The 18,115-nt window shown below is 43.9% G+C and overlaps 1 protein-coding gene across 1 annotated transcript; it reads left to right on the top strand.

Annotated features, from left to right (window-relative positions):
- Positions 1–12,451: 12,451 nt before the first annotated feature.
- Positions 12,452–13,134, top strand: LOC121778780 (probable calcium-binding protein CML44). Its single transcript, XM_042176183.1, has one exon. The coding sequence runs from the start codon at positions 12,510–12,512 to the stop codon at positions 12,996–12,998; it is 489 nt and encodes a 162-aa protein (XP_042032117.1). The 5' UTR covers positions 12,452–12,509; the 3' UTR covers positions 12,999–13,134.
- The last annotated feature ends 4,981 nt before the right edge of the window (positions 13,135–18,115 follow it).

The following is an 18,115-nucleotide window of genomic DNA, read 5'->3' as shown; positions in this document are numbered from 1 at the left end:
TGTAATTTCTGGGTAATTTTGGCAAGCCAGCCCTTCTTGATTATAAGTTCATGTACTTTTATTTGATAGAATAATGGTTGACCTTACAAAATTCCTTGTTATATTTACGTATTACTCCGTATAATTCGAATCTAATTCGATTCTCACTATTGCCTATAACGAGAGTAGAAACCGTGTTTATTCTTATCTCTTGTTCAGTTCTTATTATTTTAAAAACATGGATCTTCCACCCATCTACCCGGTGCAAATATTGCAATATATCTTATTATTATCCATCACATCGTACCTATATAACTAATTTAATCATATACAAAGTCTATCCTAACTTATCGGATATTATTGTATTTGTATCAGTACCTTTATGTTCTATTACTCTATCCGTCCACGATTAATTAAAAAACTACATCAATTCAAAAACTACACAAACACATATCCCAAAAAGATACAACTGAAAAACAGCAAAACGAAGCATGGCTAGAAAAAACTAATTAAAGAAATATGGCATCATAAATATAATTGAGAAATTAATCGATGTCTACCATCGATTAAAAGTCGTTGGAGGCACCTCGTGTTCTTATTCTCCTCCAAAAGTTTATTTGGGATTTTTATGGAAAGAAGCTATCAACTAGCACATTTTCAAAATCATAAATGAATTCATTAATCATGATTTAATTGCTGTAATAATTAATAAGAAATGGTGGGCTAAAACTACTAGCCACATTAATTTGTTATATTTGAGTTATTACTCCTAAGAAAAATAAAAACCAGAGGAAATTTCCTAACTGTTTCACCACATCAATGAAGGCGAGTGGTGAAAAAATACAACCAATGCATTTGGGTGTTTTAGTCTTTTGATTCTAATATATTTTGTTTAATTTTTTTAAAAAGGAATATATATACTCGTCCATGTACCACACTTCCATTTTTCACTTTTTTATAGTCAATTTCTACGTTAAAAAATTCCACTTGATGTTAATTTTATTCTTCTACATGCATGACCAATGCTTCCATATGTCATCACAACAACCGAGAAGGAAAAAGAGCTCTTAAAAGTTCACAAAATAATATTTAATGAAAGGCCAGGGAAAAATTATAAAATTTGAATTTATTTACATTTATATCATCATGAAAAATTTGACATCTTGTATTGTTGATACTTTTCAACTAAACAACGTTGTTTTCCTTATGAATAGACAATATCATTTACTATAGTTCATTGGTAGTGGCTTCCATTTCAGAATTTACTTTTTAATTAAATGATGTTATCATATAAGATATTCCCAATTTTCTTAAAAAAAAGAATTCATCTTATGATAATTGAGGAATTAATTGATGGGGTACGAACTAAACCCTAATGGCAAGCCCAATAACAGTGACGGCCCATCAGCCCAGAGCCCAAGAAAGAGTATCTGTTCGGCACCAAAGAGTTCGGCACGACCAAAGAGTTCGGACTCAGCCTACAGCTCGGTAAAAGCCGACCAGTCAAGCTCTCCTCTCAGATCGGCAAGAGCTGATCGGTGAAGTCCAGCAGTTCGGTCTCAGCATTCGACCGAACTAGGAGTTAGTGGACTCATGAAAGGCCTCCACGACCTCCACTATACCCACGATCTATTTAGTGGTACGAAGCAGTTATTGAGCAGTTATTGCTCACCCACGATCTTGTTAGTGGGGCTGCAAACCACGATCCTAGTTCAATGTATAAATAGAACTTAGATCAGATAGAAAAAGGTTAAGCTCTCTAGAGATAAAATTATATAGCAAGTCTGTGTTGTAAGCTGTAATCCCAGATCAAGCAATACAATCTTGCCCTCCCTTCTTCCCGTGGACGTAGATTTACTTCAGTAAATCGAACCACGTAAATTCTTTGTGTCGTAGTCTTTATTCTCTACCAGCATTTACTAACATCAAAAATTCGCGGATCCATCACTGGCGCCGTCTGTGGGAAACAGAGAACAAAATTTGTGATAAAGCGAATTTTTGATCCATTTTTTCCACCCAAAAAATGCATACCAGATCGCAGAGTACCCGTATTCCTGCCCGTGAGAACCAGGAGGAAGCCAATCCATCCCATAGGTCTGGAAAACAGCCTAGGGATAAATCCACCACCAGTTCTCATGGCGAAGGAACAAGCCGCTCCAAAAATCGTCCCACTGAGTCTTCCCAGCAGCCCGATTTGAATGAGGCTGTCAAGCAGTTTTTGGCGGCGAAGCAGGAGGAATTCTTAACCTTCCTGCAAAAAAGCCAAAAGCAGCCGGAGACGAAAACGGCGGATTCTCCTTCTCCCTCCGCACAAGAAAGTCACTACCGCAGTAGTGTCGCATCTCCCAGGAGAAAGAATCCCCGTCCCCAACATGTTCCAGTTCCTCCTCGGTACCGGAATCACAGGAGAACTCAATCTCCTCCATACCGACGAGATATCGGATTCGCCGTGTACGGAGCACTGAAGACTCCGTTCTCGGACGACATCACCCGAACTCCCCTACCACAGAACTACCGAACTCCGTCGATGACTTACGACGGGCTCGTGGACCCTCACGATTTCTTGGGGCGCTATCAATATAACATGGCGAACCAGGGTCTCAACGAGGTCCACATGTGCAAGCTGTTTCCCGAGCTGCTCATCGGGAACGCGAGAAGGTGGTTCGATAGCCTCCCCCAGGGCAGCATCAGATCTTACCGAGATCTAATGGATGCCTTCCACAGGAGGTTCTTTCAGAAAGCGGAAGCCCGAATCACTTCGGCTCAGCTGCTTTCCATTCGTCAAGGTCGCGACGAAAAAATCAGCGACTTTATGACAAGATTCCACAAGGAATGCCTGCAAGTAGACGATCTCAACGATCTGCTTGTCATCTCGGCATTCCAAAATGGAATCCTGCCCGGAGCTCTCTACAGGAAGCTCGTTGAGTGCGGTCCGCAGACAGCTCAGGAAATGTGGGACATTGCGGACCAGTACTCCCGGGCCGATGAGGCAGACCGTCGCAAACGGTCGTTAGACAGCTCATCGTCCCGAGGAGACAGAAGGAAGCCCGATCATAGCGATCAGGGGCATCCTCGCCGGACTCCATTTGAAAGAATTCAAAGGGCTCCGGTGCAAGACAGATTGGGACCCCGTCTCAATCCCGAGAAGCCGCCCGCTCAGTTCGTACCGCTGAACAAGCCGAGAGCGGAAATTTTCGAACTGCACTCTGACCTATTCGAAAAGCCAAAGCGGATGACGAAATCAGCCGCGCGCCGACCACAGGATAGCTACTGCTCCTACCATCAAGACCACGGTCACGATACTGAGGAGTGCAGAAACTTGGCTGCAGGTATCGATGTTCTTGTGAAGGCAGGGACATTGAAAAAATACCAAAGCAAGCAGCCAAAGAAGAATAAAAAGCAGAGTGGTGCGAACTGCGCTCCTCAGGATCCGAAAAGGCAGCCGGATCCCGAAGACGATGACGAGCCGCAATATGATGGAGTAATCCAGACTATTGACGCGCTCCCTGCCGGGAAGACCAAGTCGTCCCTAAAGTCAGAGCGCAGAGGCTCCAATCGAGAGGAGCCAACGCATAAAAGGCTGAAGCAGGACGAAGTGATTACGTTCTCGGCTGCTGATCCCGTCCCGACCATCTCTCCTCACCAAGACGCCATTGTCATCCAAGCCGGAGTGGCAAACAAACTGATCCACAGGGTGTTTGTGGATACAGGAGCGTCGGTTAGCATTCTTTTTAAAGAGTGCTTTGACAAACTAGAAGTGGACCCAGCTCGGCTCAGTCCGGCTCCGCTTCCCCTAAAGAGCTTCGCCCAGGAGGACACCCGCCCTGAAGGTATTATCAGCCTTCCGATCACGGTGGGAAAAGCGCCTACTAGCTCCAGTACGATGATTGAGTTTTTCGTGGTGAAAGCTCGGTCCCCGTACAACATCATCCTGGGAAGAGACTGGCTCAACACAGTTCGGGCCGTTTGCTCCACTTATCACCTCACCATCAAGATCCCTACTAAAGGAGGGATAGCGGTCATCCGAGGTGACCAAAAGAGAGCAAAGGAATGTCTGCAAATTGCGCTTAGAAGTGCCGAGCAGTCAGATCGGCACCACCAAGCATAGCAATCACAGCAGCCGGAGTCAGAGGCGATGACCGAAGTCATACCGGAGCCGAACTCGATGACAGTTCAGCTGTACGAAGACGATCCATCCAGAACGGTTAAGATCGGCTTCGCGGGAACGCCTCTACTTCGGGAAAAAACCATCCAGCTCCTCAAGGAGTATAAAGACGTCTTTGCATGGTCTCCGTTGGACATGACCGGAGTGCCCCCCGAGGTAATCACTCATCGGTTAAATATTGATCCTTCGGTCCGGCCGATAAAACAGAAGCAAAGACTCTTTGCGGCAGAACGAAGTCAAGTCATCCATGACGAAGTCCGTCAATTATTGAAGGCGGATGTGTTATTCGAAGTGAAGTATCCTTCGTGGGTGGCCAATCCTGTCATGATCAAGAAAAAGGAAGGAGGATGGCGGATGTGCATAGATTTCACCGATCTAAATAAGCACTGTCCCAAAGATTGCTATCCCCTTCCGAACATAGATAAAAAAGTAGAAGCTTTGATAGGCTTTGAAATTTTTTGTTTTCTTGATCTGTACAAAGGATACCATCAAGTTTTAATGGATGAGATTGACGCTTCAAAAACGGCCTTCATTACTGATTTCGGCATTTTCGCTTATAAAAAGATGCCATTCGGTTTAAAGAATGCCGGAGCCACTTATCAAAGGATGGTAGACAAGCTTTTTCGGCACCTGATTGGAAAGGAGGTCGAAGTGTATGTTGACGATATAGTCGTCAAAAGCAAAAGCACTTCGGAGTACGAGCACAACCTCAAGTCCACTCTCAACGTGCTCAAGAAAGCCAACCTCAAACTTAATCCCCAAAAGTGTACCTTTTTGGTAGATTCGGGAAAGTTTCTGGGTTGTTGGGTTTCAAAGGACGGACTCAAGGCAAACCCCTCAAAAGTTCAAGTTGTTCAAAACATGGCGATGCCGAAGTCCATACATGACGTGCAAAGGCTAACCGGATGTCTAGTCGCACTGAATCGATTCCTTTCTCAAGCAGCCGAAAAGCAACTGCCGTTCTTCACGGTGTTGAAAAAGGCACCAAAGTTCGAGTGGGGAGCCGAGCAGAAAAAGGCCTTTGACGAGCTCAAAAGTTATCTAGCCGAGCTTCCTATTCTCTCTGCTCCAACCGAAGCCGAAGTAATATTCTTATACTTAGCGGCATCGGATCAAACCATCAGCGCGGTGCTTGTACGAGAAGAAGGCCTAAAGCAGCTTCCCATCTACTTTACAAGCCGAGCATTAAGAGGTCCAGAAACCAGGTATCAACCTCTGGAAAAGATTGCTCTGGCATTAGTAAATGCAGCAAGGAGACTGCGGCCATACTTCTATGCTCACAAGGTATGCGTCTTAACTGATCTGCCACTTCGGCAAGTGTTGACCAAACCAGAAGCATCAGGCAGAATCGCCAAGTGGGCTATAGAGTTGGGAGAGCACACAATTGAATATCTACCTCGGAAAGCCATCAAGGGACAAGCCTTGGCAGATTTTCTTGCAGAAGCGAAGTTCGATCAAGCAATTCCTGTTATAGCCGAACAGAAGAATTCTGCCAATGCCGAACTAGCACAGCCCTTGGAATCCGAAGTAGAGCCGCCGGACTGCTGGAGCGGATTCGTAGATGGAGCTTCAAACAAGATGGGAAGTGGAGCTGGTATTTTACTTGTCGCTCCCGACGGACACGAGGTAACCTACTCACTTCGGTTCCTATTCCCCACTACTAATAATGAAGCCGAGTACGAAGCCCTCCTGGCCGGACTCCAGTTAGCGCAAAGTCTGCTCGTCAAATCTCTCAAAGTCCATTGTGATTCACAAGTCATAGTAAATCACATGTGGGGTACAAGTGAAGCTCGTGACGAGAGAATGAAGAAGTATTTGGACAAAGCGCAAAGCATCAGCCGAAGTTTCTCCTATTTTCGGATAATCCGCATTCCCAGAGCGGAAAATAGCCGAGCAGATACCTTAAGTAAGTTGGCCTCAGATCCGAGCTCAAAGGCGGAAGAATTAATGCATCGAAGCATTGATGAAGCCGAGGTACATTCAGTATCCAGCTCGCCGAACTGGATGACGCCGATCTTGCAGTATCTGGATCAAGGACTATTGCCCGAGGATAAGAGAGAAGCTCGGAAGATCACGTGCCGAGCACTTCGGTACGAACTTCATGAAGGAATCCTCTTTAGAAAGTCTTACCTCCAGCCGTTATTGCGGTGCGTAGGACCAGAAGAGACGGACTACATCCTCAGAGAAGTTCATGAAGGATCGTGCGGTAGCCACATCGGAGCCAGAGCTTTAGCTAAAAAAGTTCTGAGATGGGGATATTATTGGCCAACCATGGTACAAGAGGCAGTGCAGCTCGTCAAGAAGTGTACGAAGTGCCAAATTCATGCAAATGTCCCAAGGATGCCGCAGACCGATCTATACACTATGCAAAGCCCTTGGCCTTTCATGCAATGGGGCATAGACATAGTGGGACCACTTCCTCAAGCTCCTCGGCAAATGAAATTCCTTATCGTTGCCGTGGACTACTTCACGAAGTGGGTGGAGGCTGAACCATTAGCTACGATAACGAGCTCAAAGGCATTGGACTTCGTCTGGAAGAACATAGTGTGCCGATTTGGCATACCCCACATCCTCATCTCGGATAATGGGACTCAGTTCACCGACAAGACGTTCAAGAATTGGTGCCAAGAGCTGAACATTCAACAGCGGTTCACTTCGGTCTCCCATCCCCAAGCAAACGGACAAACGGAAGTAACGAACCGGATTCTGGTGAAAGGGTTAAAAGCTCGGTTAGAACAAGCCAAAGGACAATGGGTAGAAAATCTCCCTCAAGTCCTATGGTCCTACCGAACTACACCCAAAACCTCCAACGGTGAAACTCCGTATAGTCTGGTGTACGGCACTGAAGCCGTAATTCCGGTGGAGATCGGCGTACCCAGTCCCCGAACTCTAAATTTCTCCTCAGAAATGAATGACGACGGACTGAGAGCAGAACTAGATCTCGCCGAAGAAAGAAGAGAATTGGCGTGCATAAAAGCAGCCAAGTATAAGGAGCAAGTAGCCCGGTATTATAACCAAAGGGTGAAAAAGCTTCAATTTCAAGTGGGAGATCTCGTCTTGAGAAACAACGAAGTAAGCCGAGCAGAAAAGCTGGGCAAACTTGAACCCACATGGGAGGGTCCATATCGGGTGTCAGAAGTCCTCGGCAAAGGGTCTTATAAATTGACTCACATGTCAGGAGAACAAGTACCCCGATCATGGCACGTCTCCAACCTCAAGAAGTTCCACTTGTAAGAGACAAAGTCCGGTCAGTCTGTCTTGTGTCTAGTTCGGTCATAGGGGTACATGTTTTTATTTGTTTGTTTTTTACTTGTACCTTTTACTTGTCGTTTTATAAAAAGTTTAAAGTTTTTTTTTCTTTCATCTTTTTCATTTTTTCTCTATGTGTTTTGTCTCTATGTGCTTGTCGTCTCTTACAAATGGTACCAAGGTATATCGTTCTTTAAAGACTGATCCCCTTTTTAGATCGATTATTAAAGACTATTGTGAGTCCAAGCTTCTAAGGAGGATATAAGACCACAATTCAGCTTAACAAGCAGTCCGTCTGAAACGAACTGCAATAAGCCAACGATTGTGAGTCCAAGCTTCCAAGGAGGATACAAGACCGCAATTCAGCTTAACAAGCACTTCGTCTGAAACGAACTGCAATAAGCCAACGATGGTGAGTCCAAGCTTCTCAGGAAGATACAAGACCACAATTCGGCTTAAGAAATAAGCACTTCGTCTGAAACGAACTGCAATAAGGGAAAGTCCGATCCACGCGATAAACCTCGCCGAATTAGGACGACCAAGTTCGGTCAAAGAAGTTTACCTCATAAGACCGAGGACGACCATGTCTAGTCAAAGAGGTTTACTGCATAAGACCACTTCGGTTAACTGGGAAAGTCCGATCCACGCGATAAAACTCGCCGAATTAGGACAAGGGAAAGTTCGATCCCGGCGACAAAAATCCCCAAATTAGAACACAAACCAAGTCCGGTCAAAGAAGTTTCCTTCATAAGATCAAAGACGAGTCCGGTCAAAGAAGCTTACTTCAAAGTCCAAATACGAGTCCGATCAAAGAAGCTCACTTCATAAGACCGATGACGAGCACGATGAAATTGTTTCGCAGAGCTGTAAGTAAGCAGTGATAAAAGCGAAAGGAAAAAATTTCATTTATTAAATCTCGTTCGGCAGACAATTCAGCTCCCCTACGAGAAGGCATTACGCCATTACAAAGGACTATTCTACTGTCCTCGGTTGCTAAAGTTAAGCCACCTATCTGCAAAATCCTCTGGAAGCCGAGTTCGGTTGTTCCGAGCAGATGAAGAATAAGCAGGTCGACGAGATGCTATCCTCGACCCAACACCTCTTCCGCGAGCCCCAGAAGCTCTAACCCCTCGGCGATGAAGAGTCTCTGCAATAAGCATCTGCTGATCTTGCTCGCTCATAGTCACAACTCCTCGGCGAATTTCAGTCCGTCCCTGTCTTGACGATTCCGGTTGCTCCTGAGCCCGTTCTCGTCTTGACGTTTCCGGCTGTTCCGGAGTTCGTTGTTGACTTGGAGTAGGATTTTGAACAAGGGAACCAGAGGCTTGATCTGGAGTGCGAGCATCTGTTGGCGGGAAATGCCTAAGGAATCTCTCGATTGAGGGACGCCGGGAAAGAATGATGTCGTACCGAGAAGCCCAGCGCCGTAATGATTTCACAACTTGTTGGCAAGCCGAGCTCTCCAGCGCATTGTTCCTCCGGAGTACATGATATTCCTCCCACAGTTCGTCAACTCGACTCTGAACATCTGATATGGTCACTCCCCCGCGCACACGGATGTAATCCTCGTACGCAGTCCTCTCAGCAATGGTCGTATTCAGCTCGGCCTCCAGATCCTTCTTATCGGACTCTAAGTCCTTATTATCGGCCTCCAGCTTCACTAAACGAGCCAGAAGCTCGTCATTCTTCGTCTGATCGGCTATAGTTCTTTTCTCAGCTTCGTCTAAAGCCGAAGAGTACAGCCGTTTCCAGTGAAGTATCTCCATCTCCTTGAGTACAAAGCAGCTATATTAGTTCGGCAGCTGTACCGGGCAGATAGTAAAATACAACAGGAATAAAGGCGAGTACGAAAAGCTATACGAAGACAAGTGTGGAGAATTTTTCATTCACAAGGAAAAATTTTTACACTAGGAGGGCTTCAAGGCCATTTTACAAGGAAGAAACTAGACTAAGAGAAGGGAGACGAAATCATACTCCGCCAGCTTCGTCTCCGGCTCCTGAGTCTGGTTCAGCTTCTTTCTCCTGAGCTACCTCAGCCTCGGCCTCGCATCCTGCCGGCCTCGCCTCCGCCTCCTGATCAGCGATCAGCTTCCTTCTCCGGATGCCCGGCCCGCTCGACTTCGGCCTCCAGCTCCAACGGCTCGGCCTCACCCTCTCCGTTGTAAGTCGAAGCGGGAGAAACGGGTCCCACGGAGGCAAAGATAGCCTCCAGGTTCTCGTCCCGATCAGCTCGACAACTCCGGACTCGGTCTGCAGAAAGCAGGACCGAGGATGAAGCGAGCTCCTCAAGGAGCGGCAGCTTCTGAAGCCGAGCTGCTATCTCTCGGCTGTACAGAGGCAGCACGACGTCGGCCCCCTGCTCGCCCTTATCGGTAATTAGCCTTACCAGACTACCGACAAAGGCCGAGAACTGGCTGCTCAAAAAGAGTTTCTCCGTGTAAACACGGAGAGCCTCCCCCTGGGCAGCCACGGCGGCAGCCTCCTTCTGAGCCTCCCGGTGCTTCGTCTGCTCTTGCAGGATGATGAGCTGGTTTTTGGCTGACCGGGCTTCATCCTGAGCCGAGATCCTAGCAGCTCGGGCCCTCTCAAATTTGGCCTCAGCCTGTTCGGCCAGACTACGAGCAAGATGCAACTTCTTCTGCATCTCCTCGTAGTCGTGGGATGCTTTGGAGAGCTCCACGGAGACGAGCTTGGCTCTCTGAAGATGAACAAGGAAAAAACTCAACAGAATGGCCATCAAAAAATGTGGAAAAGAAGCCAAGTCAGAAAGCTTACCTCCACAAAATTCGTCGGCCATTGAAAAGGCTCAGGGACGTGTTCCGGGATGTCTGCAACCACCTCGGAGATGACCAGGTCTTTCCCCGGCACTCTTGGGGACTCATGAAATTTCCCCTTCCCTTTAGCCGAACACGACTCCGGCACTTTCGGATCCGAAGAAGAGGTTTTTTGCCTCTTCGGATTCTTCTCGGCTTCAGACGCCGAGCGAGGGGCTCTCTGCCTCTCCGGCTCCACAATCTCGGAGGACTTTCGGATAGCCTTATTCAGCATGTACACTGCCAAAAAGCAAGAAAGCAAAGTCAGATTTTCTTCGTTAAAGCAGTAGAGCATAAAGATAAAGAGAAATCCTCACCCTCGGCCTCTTCGTCCGAAGACGAGATGTCGAACACGACGTCGCCCTTGACGAGCTCAGACTCCGTGTATTGTTTCCTAACTATGGGAATCTTGTTGAGCTCGCCATCGAGCTCGTCCAACGGTTCAGGCCGAGGATGACGGATAACGGACTTCGGCCCTCTCCAGGGAAAACTAGGAGCCGCGGTCCTATCATAGTAGAAGAAGCGGTTTTGCCACTTCGGCCACTTCGTTTTACAAAAGGCCCTAAAGGGCTGTACAGGGATCAAGTAAAACCAAGACCCCTTCCTCTTAAATTGAAAGAATTTAAGGATCGCCTTCAAAGACAAATCCCTTCCTAACTTACGGAGTTCGGCAGCGAAGGCCGACAAGTGCCTCCAAGAGTTCGGAGTCACCTGGCCTAAAGGAAGCTGAAAAAAATCTAGTAAATCTATAAAGGCAGAAGGGAGGGGGAAACGAAGCCCGCATTCTAAGCTGGCCTCGTACACGGTGGCGTAACCCTCCGGCGGGGAGTCAGCCCTATGATCACCGTCAGGTACCACCGCCTTCCCCCCAGGAAAAAAGTATTTTTCGGGTAGGGATATCACAGTATCCTTACTCAAAATACTATGGAAATACTCTACGGTCTTCTCCCCGGACTCTTTCCGGCCAGAAGACCCCTTACCGCCTTTCCTACCGCTACCCGACTCCGAAGAAGAAGAAGAAGACATTTTTCTTACTTTTTGAACGTGAAGAAAGTCTGAAGAAGCTCTTGAAAGCGGAAGAAAATTTCTCGAGAAAGAGAGAGTATAGAAGACGCAACAGCAAAAGTGTTCAAATGAGGAAGAAAGAGCATATTTATCAGATTCGGGAAAGATTTCGAAATCGTTGCGATGTTTCGAATCCCACCTTTTCAGGATTCAACGGCCGGATTTTACTGTCGCATTTAATGCAGGCACGCGCAAGGCACGTCCCCTGACGTCAGCCTCCCCCTTACCGTTATCCAGAATGCCGAAGTGACTCACCTCGCCGAAGTGATTCACTTCGCTTTTCGGGGGGGGTAGTGATGGGGTACGAACTAAACCCTAATGGCAAGCCCAATAACAGTGACGGCCCATCAGCCCAGAGCCCAAGAAAGAGTATCTGTTCGGCACCAAAGAGTTCGGCACGACCAAAGAGTTCGGACTCAGCCTACAGCTCGGTAAAAGCCGACCAGTCAAGCTCTCCTCTCAGATCGGCAAGAGCTGATCGGTGAAGTCCAGCAGTTCGGTCTCAGCATTCGACCGAACTAGGAGTTAGTGGACTCATGAAAGGCCTCCACGACCTCCACTATACCCACGATCTATTTAGTGGTACGAAGCAGTTATTGAGCAGTTATTGCTCACCCACGATCTTGTTAGTGGGGCTGCAAACCACGATCCTAGTTCAATGTATAAATAGAACTTAGATCAGATAGAAAAAGGTTAAGCTCTCTAGAGATAAAATTATATAGCAAGTCTGTGTTGTAAGCTGTAATCCCAGATCAAGCAATACAATCTTGCCCTCCCTTCTTCCCGTAGACGTAGATTTACTTCAGTAAATCGAACCACGTAAATTCTTTGTGTCGTAGTCTTTATTCTCTACCAGCATTTACTAACATCAAAAATTCGCGGATCCATCATTAATCAAATTTCATTATTTATCTAATAATTTGTCTAATATTAGTATATGCTCTTACTTGGATTAAACAAACAAAATCGATTACCGAATCTTCCTAACTTCAATTTGTTTTTGCCACTATCTTTCCTCGAAATTTCTTGCAATCGTGTATTTGTGAATATCATGGAAATATTGTGTTAATCAATATATACATCCGTACGTTTGTACAACATAAAAAAACGCGTCATTATTTGATGAATTCAAAAGGCCATTCCACTTCTCTCTATATATACATAGCATTCCCCTCTCTTTATTTATATGAACTAAATAAATTCTATTTTCCCCTTAATTTCTACATAAACATAAAAATATGTATCCTCTCACCACATATCACTTGCACCAAATCTTCAACGAGCTAGACCGGAACAAGGACGGCCTAGTGAGCATCGACGAGCTCATGTCGCTCCTCACCAGGCTCGGCCTGCATGCTAAACAGGCCGAGCTTGAGCTTCTAGTGGGCGATGACAAAGCCCTCGACTTTTTCAATTTCCTCTTCTTCTACCAATCCTTGAACAAAATCATTGTTCAAGAAAATCGGGACCAAATCAAGGAGGATGACCTTGAATTCCCGGACGACGATCTTAGGAAGGCGTTCGGGGTTTTTGATCTAAACAACGACGGATTCATCTCCAGGGAGGAGCTGCGGATTGCATTAGGTAGGTTAGGATTATGGGATGAGAAGAGTTGTGGCCAAGATTGTATGCAAATGATTGGCATCTACGACACTAATTCCGATGGATTGCTAGATTTCGAGGAGTTTAAGGAAATGATGTCCATGGATTCCTTGGAATCTTGTTAGAACTTTGCTTTTTTTTTTTCCTACTTAGATTTTTTCCTTGGAAGGAATTTTCATCGTGACTTTGTAGTATCTTCCAAAGAAAAAACATTGTGTAACGTATGCGGCTATATATGTATATAGTTTGATTTATTCTTAATGGTTTTTGGTTGCTTTTTTTTTTAAGAAACAGAAAATGGCTTACACACATTAAGGGGAACTTAAACCTCTGATCTACGGAGCTAGTCATTAAAATTTGAGTTAGCTAGATTTAATTATTAGAAATTATTTTGACCCTTCTCAATGTCGAAGTACCTCTTTTATTGGTTGAATGAATGCAGAACCAGAGTCTTAAATCTAGTGAGGTGTGTTTTTTTTTTTTTACCGTAACGAACTCTTAGGAGATGGATCATGACACAACTTTTCTTAAAGTCGGAATACAAAATTACATACAGTTCGTAAATACATTTATATCAATTGACATCACTAAATATCTCAGTTGTTGACTCAATATGAGTTTGTTGATTCATAAATATCAATTTCTTATTCAATATCATGTACTGTATATTTTATAATGCAAACTGATATTAATATAGTACCAAAGAACTAATATAAATTATATATATATACATAAGTGTGTGACGTCATTAAGTTGGATATGAATCTCAGAGAGAAATTATCGACCAATTGAATAATTTTGTTAAATATACGAGTGTGTAGCGATAAATTTCGAATGTTTTTGTTTTTTTACGTGTGATGTTGTTTGATTGGAGTAATGAGTTGACCTGATTGTTGATTTGTTGTCCTACATGGACCATTCATAACTATATCTTAGTGGTTACAATTTTGAATTTTGACAAATCTAGTAGCTATGCCAATACTTTAATGTTTGACCCTGATATTTTAATATACATAAATTGAAAAAATAATAAGCTATACGTTAAAAGTTTGCCTCTTTATATTTTCAAATACTTCACTAAACGTTTTCATATATATGGCCGGTTCGAATTATTAATTTATGTCCTTTTATAGACCTCATATATAAAACTTCATAGTATATAGCAACATTTTATAAAAAAAAATCGATATTTTTTAGATGTGTTGGGTCCGATCGTCGGCTATTTACGGAGTATTCGATGTACATGATTCTATTTATTTATACACATTAATTCCTCAACAAATGAACTAATATAATTAATTCGGCAGCTATCATGTGATTTGATTATAGTAGATGGCATCATAAATTTATTGTTCTTATTCACCTCCAAAATTTTCTTTGGTGTATTAGGATTTGTATGAAAATAATGTACTTTTATTTAGTACATTTTCAAAATCATAAATACGTTAGAATAATTCACTAGACATAATTTTGACGCTGCAATAATAAGAAATGGTGGGCTGAAAAGTATCACATTCATTTGTTACATATAAGTATTCTACATTTCTACTATCATGTACAAGTAAGAGGAAATTTCCTAGATGTTCCCCAACAAGTGAGGAAGGCGTGTGGTGCAGAAAATATAACTAATTGCGTTTGAGTTTAATGCTTTTTATTCTAATATATTTTCTCTTTTATTTATATAAGAAAAGTATATACTATATCCATCCATAAAAAGTGTTATGAGGATTGGGGCAAAACTGCACAATCAGTTCAGTTCGGTTACCAATATACTGTTCGGCGATTAGGGACCGATATGCTGTTCAGTGATCTGACGAACTGCAATCATGCTCGGTGATTGGTCTAGTTTGTAGTCGTGCTCAGGGATTAACCGAGCTCAATGTTCGGTGTTGAGCTCGGTGCTCAGTGCTCGGTGTTGGTGCTCGGTGTTGGCCGAACTTAAACGAGTTCGGAGTTGACAGTTGTTATTAACTGATGCACGTCGTCGGATGCGACTAGTTAGTTAGCTTTAAATGAAAGCCGTTAGGTTGAACTAGTTGTTAGATAAGTGTTAGTTAAATAGAGCCGAGCTGTGGAAAAAGAAAAGAGAATTTTTTTCATCCAAGAGTTTTGTAATCTTCCACACAAATAAAACACAAGATTTCCATTGACTCTCCAAGAATTGTTTTTTTGCTTATTCATTTTCATATCAAGTATTCGTTCTTCTCGTTCCGGAATCGATCTCGTTGTGATAACAAGATTGAGTCGCGTATCTGATAGCATTACAAATTGGCGCCGTCTGTGGGAATCGAAGAAGGACGACGAATTCAACAATGTCTACCGCAAAGTTCGACGTTGAGAAATTCACCGGCGAAAATGATTTCGGCCTGTGGAGATTGAAGATGAGAGCTGTTCTGATGCAGCAAGGCGTCTGGGATTATGTGAAATCCAAGACGGACAAGAAAGAGATTCAAGGGATGGATGCGGCGAAATGTCAAGAACTGGAATACAAGGCGTATAGCTCGATTGTCTTGTGCCTCAGCGATAGAGTCTTGAGGGAGGTTCAGAAAGAGGATGATGCCGCGGGAGTGTGGGAGAAATTGGAGAAAATATATATGGAGAAGTCAATCTCAAATAGGTTGCATCTCAAGCAAAGATTGTTCAACTTTAGATTTTCTGACTCCAAGAATCTGGCGGATCAGCTGGAAGATTTTCGAAAGTATATAGATGATCTTGAGGGTGTGGATGATCCCATGAAAGATGAGGATAAAGCTTTGATGTTATTGAATGCTCTGCCTCAGAGTTTTGAGCAATTCAAAGACTCAATACTTCTTGGAAGGGATTCGAAAGTGACTTTGGAGGAGGTATTTTCTGCATTAAAGCTGAAGGCAATGCAGAAATGTGTCAGCAAGCCAATCGATCAAGCTGCTGAAAGCCTCAATGTGAAGGCAACTTCAAAGAAACAATTCAAATTCAAGAAACCCCCATCTGACAAGTGGAAGCCAAGATCATCTAAGGAAGGAGATCAAAAGGAATCTAGAAGCTGCTTCTGGTGTAAGAAACCAGGACACATCAAGCAAAATTGTTTTGCTTGGAAGAAAAAGCAATCTGAAAATCACAAAGGAGATGGTACAGCAGCTATCACTGAGGAAATTGAAGAGGCAAGAGCTCTCAATGTGGTGGAGGATAGCCCATTATCAAGGCTATGGATCATGGACTCAGGCTGCAGTTTCCATATGTCCTCCAATCTCGACTGGTTCCAAGATTTAAAGGAATCTGAAGGCTCGGTGTTGCTGGGAGATGACCATGTGTGTGATGTAAGGGGTGTTGGGAGCATATGTTTGAGGATGGACAATGGAATTTTCAGAACTCTCACTGATGTGAGATACATCCCATCCATTAAAAGGAATCTTATATCCTTGGGTCTTCTTGAGAAGAATGGCTATGAATTGACTCTCTTTGGTGGAGAGATGCTTGTCAAAAAGGATGGCCAAATGATCATGAAGGCTGTCAGAAACAATGTGCTCTATTATCTGAAAGCTGAGGCAGTTGCTGGAACAGCTAACAACACACAAAAGACCATCAATTGGCATGCTAGGCTGGGCCATGTGGGGGACACTGGGCTGATGCAGCTGGTAAAGCAAGGCATTATTCAGATGGCTGATTCAGAGATACAAAGAGCCATTGGATCGTGTGAAGAATGCATTCTTGGCAAAAACAAGAAGCTGCCATATGGAGTGGGCAAACATAACTCAACACAACCTCTCCAATATGTTCACAGTGACATATGGGGCCCTACACCAGTAAATAGCATTGGAGGAGGCAGGTATTTCTTATCATTTGTTGATGATTTTTCAAGAAAGGTTTGGATAATGATCATGAAAGAAAAGTCAGAGACCTTCAAGAAATTTCAGGAGTGGTGTACTGCAGTTGAGCTAGAAAAGGGGAAGCCTTTGAGATGCCTAAGAACTGACAATGGGCTGGAATTTTTGTCCCATGAGTTTGATGAGTTTTGCAAGAGAAAAGGAATTAAAAGGCATAGAACGGTGCCTCACAACCCACAACAAAATGGGGTCGCCGAGAGAATAAATAGAACCATTCTTGAAAGGGTAAGATGCATGTTGATAGCATCTGGAATGTCAAAACCATTTTGGGCAGAAGCAGCCTCCACAGCTGTTGTTTTAATCAACAAATGCCCCTCTGCTGCCATTGAAAATCAGACTCCGGATAGTAGATGGTATGGATCTTATGGAGACTATTCAAAATTAAGACCATTTGGGTGTAGAGCATATGCTCACATCAAACAAGGAAAGCTGGAACCAAGGGCTCTCAGATGTGTGATGATAGGCTATCAGGTTGGAGTTAAAGGTTACAGATTATGGTGCTGTGAGGAAGGGAATAAGAAGGTTGTCATCAGTAGGGATGTTATTTTCAGGGAATCTGAAATGCCTTTCTTCATGAAGCAAGTTCAGACTGTTGAGTTTGAGGTGGAGGGTCAGAGGGAATCCTCATCTGATGCTGTAAGAAGTCCACCAGATACTGTGAGAAATTCACAAGAAACCAGTGTTGGTGGATCCTCTGAACATGAAAGTAACATCAAGACTCCACAGAGACTGGTTGCAAGAGACAGAACCAGAAGAAGGATCAAGCTCCCTTCCAGATTTCAGGATTTTGATATGATGCACTATGCACTGGCCATAGCTGAGGAGATGGACTATCATGAGCCTTCAAATTACAAGGAAGCAATAAGGAGTCCGGAGAAGGATCAGTGGCTATTAGCCATGCAGGAGGAGATTGATAGCTTGTACAAAAATCACACATGGATTTTGGTGTTGAGGCCAACTGATCAGAAAACAGTTGGTTGTAAATGGATTTTTAAGAAGAAAATTGAGGCCTTCAACAACAATCAAATCAGATTTAAAGCCAGGTTGGTGGCCAAAGGCTTTACACAAAAGGAGGGAGTAGATTATAATGAAATATTCTCCCCTGTGGTAAAGCATAGCTCCATCAGGATTCTACTTGCCATTGTTGCTCAGAGAAATTGGGAATTGCAGCAACTCGATGTCAAAACAGCCTTTCTTCATGGAGAGCTCGAAGAGAAAATTTACATGGAGCAGCCTCCTGGTTTTGTCCAACCAGGAAATGAAGGAAAGGTGTGTTTGCTGAAAAGAAGCTTGTATGGTCTAAAACAAAGTTCAAGACAGTGGTATCTCAGGTTCAATGAGTTCATGCATAAGATCGGTTTTGAGAAGTCTTTGTATGA

Source organism: Salvia splendens, chromosome 19 (assembly GCF_004379255.2).
Source record: "Salvia splendens isolate huo1 chromosome 19, SspV2, whole genome shotgun sequence".
NCBI classification, from domain to species: Eukaryota; Viridiplantae; Streptophyta; class Magnoliopsida; order Lamiales; family Lamiaceae; genus Salvia; species Salvia splendens.
Note: the sequence above shows the minus strand (reverse complement) of the source record. Positions and strands in the feature narration are given on the sequence as shown.

What these genes read in the sequence shown, in the direction of transcription:
- LOC121778780 (XM_042176183.1), top strand. Translation starts at nt 12,510, where the DNA reads ATGTATCCTCTCACCACATATCACTTGCACCAAATCTTCAACGAGCTA.